Source organism: Cynoglossus semilaevis, chromosome 18, assembly GCF_000523025.1.
Source record: "Cynoglossus semilaevis isolate Cse_v1.0 chromosome 18, Cse_v1.0, whole genome shotgun sequence".
Lineage (NCBI taxonomy): Eukaryota > Metazoa > Chordata > Actinopteri > Pleuronectiformes > Cynoglossidae > Cynoglossus > Cynoglossus semilaevis.
The window spans coordinates 11,106,467-11,115,275 of record NC_024324.1 but is presented as its reverse complement, the minus strand read 5'-3'; the positions used below and the strand labels follow the sequence as shown (position 1 = coordinate 11,115,275).

The 8,809-nt window shown below is 41.8% G+C and overlaps 2 protein-coding genes across 2 annotated transcripts in view; both read left to right on the top strand.

Moving 5' to 3' along the window:
* Positions 1-3,093, top strand: part of azin1b (antizyme inhibitor 1b) — an 8,209-nt gene extending 5,116 nt beyond the window's left edge. The window contains exons 6-11 of the mRNA XM_008331750.3: positions 24-237; positions 339-413; positions 524-689; positions 821-930; positions 1,272-1,489; positions 1,594-3,093. Coding sequence (XP_008329972.1) covers positions 24-237; positions 339-413; positions 524-689; positions 821-930; positions 1,272-1,489; positions 1,594-1,669 — 859 coding nt within the window. The 3' untranslated portion in view covers positions 1,670-3,093. The remainder of the gene's footprint in view (positions 1-23; positions 238-338; positions 414-523; positions 690-820; positions 931-1,271; positions 1,490-1,593) is intronic.
* A 1,867-nt stretch (positions 3,094-4,960) lies between these two features.
* Positions 4,961-8,809, top strand: part of adnp2b (ADNP homeobox 2b) — a 6,456-nt gene continuing 2,607 nt past the window's right edge. Inside the window, exons 1-4 of the mRNA XM_025065356.1 lie at positions 4,961-5,886; positions 6,476-6,597; positions 7,154-7,261; positions 7,408-8,808. Of these exons, the coding sequence (XP_024921124.1) occupies positions 6,490-6,597; positions 7,154-7,261; positions 7,408-8,808 (1,617 nt within the window). The 5' untranslated portion in view covers positions 4,961-5,886; positions 6,476-6,489. The remainder of the gene's footprint in view (positions 5,887-6,475; positions 6,598-7,153; positions 7,262-7,407; position 8,809) is intronic.

Genomic DNA, 8,809 nt, shown 5'->3' with positions numbered 1-8,809 from the left:
CTGATTTCTTTCTCCACTTCTAGGTTGTTGCTGCAGCTGACCACTGATGCCCATGCGGCTGAGACCAGCATGGCCTTTGGCTCGTCTCTGAAGAGTTGTCGACATCTGCTGGAGGTAGCCAAGGATCAGGGTGTGCAGGTGGTGGGGGTGACCTTCACCATTCCCAGCTCCTGCTCAGACCTCCAGCAGGCTTACACTCACGCGCTGTCAGATGCCCGCTGTGTGTTTGATATGGGGGTGAGTACCGCCTGATTATCTTTGGAGCTCCGGTGGATTTTTAACTGTGGGAATTTCTTGTTGTTATCAGTCATTGTAAGCCATTGTCCTTTTGTTTTCAGGTGGATCTGGGCTTTAACTTGAACATCCTGGACATCGGTGGTGGATTTACTGGCTCAGAGTTTCAACTCAGACAAGTGTGTTAAATTTCTCTGATCTTTTTTTCATTATTAATGTTTCCCTTCAGTTTTGCAGAAAAAAAATTGAATCTGGTCTCAAGTTGTTTTCCTCATTGTTGTTTGTGCAGGTGGAGTCTGCAGTCAGACCGCTGCTGGACGCTTACTTTCCACCACTGTCTGGTGTTCAAGTGTTGGCTCAGCCAGGCACCTTTTATGTGGCTTCAGCGTTCAGCCTCGCTGTTAATGTGATTGGGAAAAAGATGGTGACGTGCCACTGGGACAGTCTAACACAGGGTGAGTTGTGTAATTCGTTTTTCTCACCCTCCTTCTCTCTCTAGTCCAGATACAGGCAGTCATAACTGACCTGACAGCACTTCCTAGAGAATGATCTACTTTTGTGAAGTTGTTACTCACTGTGTTAACAGGTGACAACAATGAAGACACAGAGTTTCTGTACTACATGAATGAAGGTGTTTATGGTCCATTCAGCTGCAAGCTCCTGGGAAACTCTATCGCTGCCCCTTCAGTGCACAAGGTTAGTAAGTCAGTGAGTCAGCCCCATTCACAGCAGCCTGAGATCTGATCATCTGATTGCAGCCTAAGTTAGTTCATGTATTATGAACATTAAAAAGGCAGCAGCTGAATTTGACTGCAGACTGTACTGAATAATAAACTAACCCTACAGAGAATCTGTTTTTTGTCATACAGAGGGGAGACGTTTGGTGGGAAAAATCAGTAGAATGTAGGTCAGTAGTTGAAACAGTCAGGGGAAAAAACAGTGTTTCTTTAAAACCGGTTGTCTTCTTCTGCCAGATTAGATTTTTGTCTAAAATTCCAAAGACATTGTAGATTTAATTTAATTATTCCTTCCTTCAGCATGTGCTGTGTGCTGAGGAGACGGCCTATCCCAGCAGCCTCTGTGGCCCGTCCTTAGACGACCTGGACCAGGTGGTGGAGCGGTGCCTCTTGCCTGAACTTAGCGTGGGTGACTGGCTTCTGTTTTCCAACATGGGAGCTTATAGTCTGGAGGAGTCAATCTGCCTCTCTGACTCTCACCAGCTGCCCATCTACTACACTGTGTCCACCTCTGACTGGTGAGTCCACGGCCAGTCAGCCTGGAGAGTTTTCATCGACAGGTTTCTGTTATATGGAAAGGTTCTCACAAAGATCTTGTCCTATTATTTGGGTTTGCTTTCAGGTACGAAATGCAGGAGGCTGGTGTCGCCCTGGACAGTACCATGAAGAACGTCTCCATGGTCCACTACAGTGCGTAAATGGCCCTCTGGCTCCGTCCCATATAGTATTGCACAGATCCTCCTTAGCCTGTCCTTTGACCATGCGTGCTGAGGGGTCAGCATGGTAATTAGGACGAGGGGCTAAATGTGGTCAACATTCCAACCACCTTGGGAAAATGATGTGTCCTATTAATTCTTCCAGGAATTGGGCTTTTTTTCACCTTTAGAAATGGTAAACAATTGGTAGTTTAAGAAGCAGTTGTAGAGTTTATATTTCTGGAAGATGGTCTTTAGTTCTACTCCTCCCTCTGAATTCAGATTTTGTCAGCTCAAAGAACTCTGGCCCAAGCTCAGATGACGTATGCAACAAAATGGACGACTCTATGGAGATGGAACCCCGCCCCCCCCCCCAACATGTTTGGGTTGGGTTTTGTTTCCCTGATTTAAAAATAAAGATCTGGTTTACAAAATGTACAATTGATTTAAGTCATGCTCTTCATCGATCACTTGTTGACAGTCGTGTAAATCCTGTATCTTTTCAACACAATGCATTTTTGTCTGTAGGAGACTTGAAGAAATAATCGACGCTCGGTGTAGAATCTGTATTTCAGACGTCTCACTTTGCAGAGTTTAAATGAAACGATGACAATGATGTATCAGTTTTCTTCATTGCAGTTCACCTCGATGCTTTTTTCTATTTATTAGATTCCGATTTTACTGGGTCACACTTCAGACCCGTGTTTGTGTGTTCAGCCCAGGTATTATGCTGTGGCCCATCTACCAGTGTTTTCAGGATTAAAATATCAATGTGTTTTTTTTTTTTGTTGTTGTTTTTTTTAATGCTACATTGATATAAGTGTGCTGTGATTGTCATTAGTGACCTCAGTGGTTTCCCTTTACTCAAATGGCTTGAAGGATTGCAGGGGGATTTTCTTCACACTGAGTAAGAGCTTAAGTACAGACGTGCTTCGCACACGCTAACACTTCGTGTGTCTTCTAGACAGGTTTATCTGGTTGCACGTGCACAAAGTCTTTTCTAGGTAAAAGAAATACTGACACTCACCAATGCAGACTCTTGAGCTCTTCATATCAGTGTCTCCTGCCAAGGAATTGTTTTCTCTGATCTGAAAAACCAGCAAATTTTTAATTCATTGTCAAATTGCAACTGAGTGAAAGTGTGTATGACACTGGCCTCTCTGAAGATGACTTTAAATTTTTCTCATTATCTCTAAATTCACCCTTGGACAACATTCATTCACTGTCACAGTAAATTCCATGTCTAATGTTAGAGGTTACTGATGTAACTGCAATATTTAAAAGAAATCTGCCCGCGTGTTGAAATTATTAATGTATTAATGACATCCTTGTCTAAGGCACTAATGGACCATAGCCTGTTTTAAATGTAAATTGTGCTTGTTAAAGTAATGAAAGTGATTAATTTAATACATTTCTGATTGAAATCACTCTCTTGTGTCTGTGTGTTCTGTGGGTTGGGACAGTGAACTACCTTGGGGGTTTTTTTAGGTTTCTTAACATAAAAGTTGATTAAACTAATAATTTCCTTCCGTGTGTGCCCTCCATTATAGTAGGGGCAGTGGTGAAGGAAGAGGACTTGGGTCTGAAAGGCTTCAGGTTCGAGTCCATCAGCTGCCAAGTCACCACTGAGGTGCTTTGAGCATGGCACTGTCCCACACTCTGCTGCCCACTGTTCACTTTGGTGATGGGTTAAATGCAGAGGTCACATCTGGTTGTGTGCAGTGGTGTGCTGTCACAATGACAAATGGTTCACTTTCCTTTACCCTATCTGTGCATTGCTGCCACCCATGGGCCAACTTTTCATTGGTCAATTTTTTTCAAGCCTTAAATTGATATTGAACTTTATTTGTCTCTGGTTGTCTTACATTAGAAGTAGAGCCAACAGAAATGTGAGGAGAGGCAAATCTCAGTAAAAACCCCAGGCCAGTAGAACACTAACTGTCAGCAGTAAACATTTGGAACCGGCTGCCTCTCAACACAAAGCTAATGTTTCCTTTATTATTAAAGCTGAATATAACTGTCACTGAGAGCTGCTGCAGTGACAGATGACTCACCAGTATCACCAGCAATGTCAGGGGAATGACTTACCCAAGAGTAATAACCGTAGCTCCTATCAAGTGGTACACATAAGTATTTTAGTTTTATACCTTGAAACTGTACTGTGATTATAAATACATTTTAATAAAATACATAAAAATATATAAAAAGTCATGTTGATTTAAATATTTACCTGAAGAAACTATATAGAACACATAACAGAAAAGAGTACACATGAGATCATTTGGTCAGTAAATGTCACCATTCCGTATACCAAAAGAGTTTGTATACCGTATCTTCACCACTACTTGTTGCTAAACCTCACATGTTTCAGCTTTAAACTTAAGGGTCTTTAGGTGATACACCTCTGAACGTTTTCATTGTGATTCTAAATATGGCCTCTCTGATTGGTCTGATTACATAGTGTTTTTCTACTAAATGTCCACTTACCAGTGATGAGTGTTTTTCCAGATGATGAAATCTCGGGACAACAAAGGACGGCACAATTAGCTTCAGCACAAAACCATATGACCGTTTCCTCCATCTAAAAAAAAATAAAATAAAATAATCATGGATAACTGTCTCACTGTGTCACTCTAGACACAAAATTGCTTGCTTCAAATTATAAGGATAAGGTTTAGATAACTCGGCCTTCATATGTCAAACATCTTTTATGAAGCAATCACAACATAAACCAGTCCAGTTATAATTAATAATATAATAAACTTGATAATTTGAAACCTTGTCTGAGTTATTACTGAGTTACAAGTCAACAATACTCCAGCAGGGGTCAAAACTAAAGTTGTCAAGATTAAATATGTACTTGTTTGGTATCTTTGGTAAGATAAAGATTTCCGGTCGCTAGTGTTCTATGATTACCATGAGGTTGGTTAGTCATTTCCTCTGACTGGAATACAACAGTACTGCAACTACTACATTAGGTTAGCTAAATAAATTAGGGAAAAAAGATCAAGTACTCGTCGGGGGATTTGGGACCTTGGTATGCAGGTGTAAATACAAGTTTCTACCAGAGGTAATAACCAATTATTTGTTATTAATTAGCAACTTCTTTATTACTCTTTAAACACTGTCCGATTGGACAATGACTCTATGCTGTTAGTCACATAATTAGCAAATTAAGTGCTAATTTTGACTTCTTTTTTTTTTTTACATCAGGCTAATGCTCATCTAATACATTTGTTGATACGCTAGACAAACAAAGCTAACAATTTGCGATTTAGACTTCTGGATTATGGCCTCTACTTAGGTCAAAGTAAACCTGCGGTGTTTGTTAGGAAGCGGAACATGTGAAAGAGTACGTGTTAATTACTAGGTCATTATTACAATCTGAAGTTATTAGCTGTTTACCACTAGCCATTTTTCAATTGTTGAACATTTTCAAGTACAAGCAACGCTGCAATGCTAGCTCAATATTTTCTAACCCATTACCCCTCTGCCTATGAAAATGGTGGGTGACTGTAATTGGCTAGAAAATGGCATGATATGACATCAGAATAAAAAGGCCCGCCCATTTAGCTCATTTCCTCGACAGCCTATTGGCTAATCTGGGGCTGTGTCACATGACTTCTAGGAGTTGTCGCTGTAGCCACGCCCAGTTGCCTAGCTATGCGCAGTGTCAGCCCAAAATCCAATCAACAAGTCTCCATTTACCGGAAAATGTTAAAGTGGGCGATGAGGCAGAACACCTGGGCAGCCGGAAATGTGTCTCAGAGTGCTGAGACGAGTGTAAAAAGTTATTGAGTTTTTAGGCCCGGACGCCTCCTATTGGTCAGTTTGGGCTGCATGCAAATGAGGGCGGCTACGTCAGATCCTGAACTTAAGCGCCATTTTTTCCTCAATAGGAGGAAGAAAAGGGACAAAAGCTTGAACGACAATAAGTTGAGTCACTACGCGTTTGAAAATATTGCCGTTCGAATCATCACGCGTTCCCCCCGCTCTCGGTGGGTGTGGATGGAAGATGCTGTGTAAATGAGCGTGTGCGTGCGCAGCGTTAGTGGCAGACGTACCCTCTAGGTACACACACACACTAACCCACAAACACGCATATTTATATATATATATATATATATACACAGAGACCGAGAGTTGAGGACCGGAGGAGGACAACGCTTAAGCTGCCAGAGGAGACACAGCTATTACCGACTTGCAGTAGAAACATCGAGGTGAGTGTTAGGGGTGTGAGGAGGGTGAGGGCATCCTCCTGGAGGAGGCGTGCGTCTGAGAAATGGGACTTTGACGAGGAATAAATACACAGAGCACAGTTAGCATGGATGCTGGAGTGTTTACACGCCGAGGTTAACTCTGCATGTGATTTACTAGAACAGTCTCTGCCTCAGTCCTGATATTTTAAATATTAGTTTATTTTGACCAGTTGTAGAAATCCACCAAATCATCCCAAATGTATTAACATTACCAGGACACTTAAACACGCAGAAACCCAATTCTTTGAAACCAAATTGCCCATCCTCAATTTGTCTTTAAACCAGGCTAATCTACTGCTCTTGTGCTGTATTCCATGTTATACACTTATATGCATTTTAAAATATATATACGTACATACATTACATTTTTTTTAAAGATCCACTTGACAAACAACCACTAGTGCACATTCTAAGAGGAACATTGTAAGTTCTTACTTTTTTTTTTGAATAGGTAATTCGCTTTTGTCCCCTGAGGGTGGCGCCATAAACATAGCCATATATAATCCAGGTAATGATAAGGTATGTATTTACATGTATTTTCTGTTAACAGGTCAGTGAGGTATAATGTATCAGCTTCCAGTTGGAAATATTGAGAAAATCAGACGAGCACGCAAAGCGGTGAAAAATGTCCTGGGTGAAATAGGCCTGGAAGACTGTCAAAACCTACTGAAGGTAAGAAGAGCTGTTCCAGCTGCAAATGTTTCAACAAATATGAAACGTGGGTCAGACCCTTACCTCGGCTGTGTGCAAAGTTTGTTTTTCATGAACTTACAGTAATTAGTTTAAATGTTTTAATTGGAGGTGATATCTGTTATGTTTAAATGGGGTATTGATTAGTAGCATTTGATCAAATGCAGTTACTATTCAATTTCTTTAATGTTTGTTGGTAATTTTTTCCCCTCTGAAAACATGAATTTTCATGGTTATTTATTGAAGTTAGCCATACAGAGTTTTTCTGCTTCAGTGGTTATGACAACTGGGGGTTGGCCAAAGTCTGAGCTCCAGATTGGAACCATCCAGTTGTATTTTGCAAGCATTTCTGTGAGTGCAGCCTATTTCACAACTAGAGTACAGTGCAGTGTGAACATTTTTACACTTCATAATTTCTGGTAAGGAACAACGTCTCAAATGTTTGAGGTAGACATCAAAATCATTATCAGTAAAATTGGATAAATAAGATTTATATTTACTAGAAATAAAGTTTTGAAAGTTTTTGTTCACTGCACAGGATCTCAGTGAAAATGATGACAAAGGTAAAGAAGAAGACGACGAGGCCTTTCAGGAAACTGAATGGAATGATTTTACCAATAGCTACGGGACAAGAATGTATAAGAAGGTGAATATAAAACTGTCTTCATCTTTATATCAACTTATAATTTATTAATAACGTATTTTTTACAACCTTAGCTTTCAGAGAATATTATTCTAAGCTCTAAAAAAAATTATCTCCACTATTTCTCTGTTTTGTTTGTTTTTGATCAGTGGCCTTATCGACGCCGGGCTCTGTGCTGCAGCATGTGCAAGTACTCAACACAAACCCTCAACAATTTCACCAATCATGTTACTCGCCACCATGGAAATCTCCAGCCTCTCTGCTCCTTGGCGACCTGTTCTCAATGCGTGTTCGTTGGCACACCCAAGGTTGTCAAGAAGCACATGCTCCTGTTCCATTCCAAACCCACGCCAACAGCACAGCCACAAAGGGAAGCCGCATCAACCACACATCATAGCATCCAGAGGTATCAGTGTCGCCGATGTGGACTACCAAGTTCATCCTTGCTTGTGATGAAAAAGCACGTTATTCTCAGACACTTGAACAATTTGGCAGAGCAGTACATAGGCTACAGGATGAATCGTCAAGGACTCACTCGAACAAAGATCTACTGCTGCAAAGTGTGCAGGGTTAACACAGGAAATATAGATCACATGTTGCGTCACTTGCTGGTGGAGCCGTCCCATTACGCATTCAGCTCACAGGTCCAAGGCCTGATTTACGAGAATAAGAACTACACGGTGAAATCAGCACCGAACGGAGAAGGTTTGTTTGTGACTTTACCAAACATCGCTCCTAAACCACAACAGGCCCAGATAATCAACAGTAAACCTTTGTTGATACCCAGTAACGGTCAAGCTGCTGGGACTGTGGTAACATTACAGCAGCTTCAAGGAGCTGCAAATGGAACTGCACTCATTTGTGCTCCTGGAACCAATCAAACTTTTCTGCCCCCTCAAGCGTCAGCGCTAGTACAGCTAGCTAGTGCTGAGGCCAAAGGCCTGCTTCAGCCTGGTGCAACCATAGCCCTGAGAGGAACCTTATCTCAAGGAACATCTGTAGTGCAAATCCCTACCGCTTCAAATGTGGCCCTCAAAACAACTCCACTGACTCTAGCGCCTCCTGTGGTTCAACAACAACAGCTAGTCCCTCCACCACAGCAAATCCTTATACCATCAAAAGTGAATGCTAACACAACAGTGGTGGCTGGAAGTGAACCTAAGGCTTTGGTTATGAGGCAAAATGTACCCACAAGTCAAGTCAGCCTTCAAGGCACCATGATGACCTCACAGTCCCTGCTGACTCACCTGATCCCAACGGGCAACAAGGTGAACGGGATGCCCACGTACACTTTTGCTCCACTCCAAGCACCGCTGCGTTATGCTCAGAGCACCGGTACACCTCTGAAAGCTGTGGAGCAGACGAGCAACTCCCAACCCCAGACAAAGAAATGGATTACTTGTCCCCTCTGTAACGAACTTTTCCCTTCTAATGTGTATGATATTCACACAGAGGTCGCCCATCAGACCAAAAACTCCTCAACTAACTCTGAAAGCGTGGCGGCACGGGCAGCATTTCTCAAGAAGATGCCTGACAAAACTGTCAAATGCC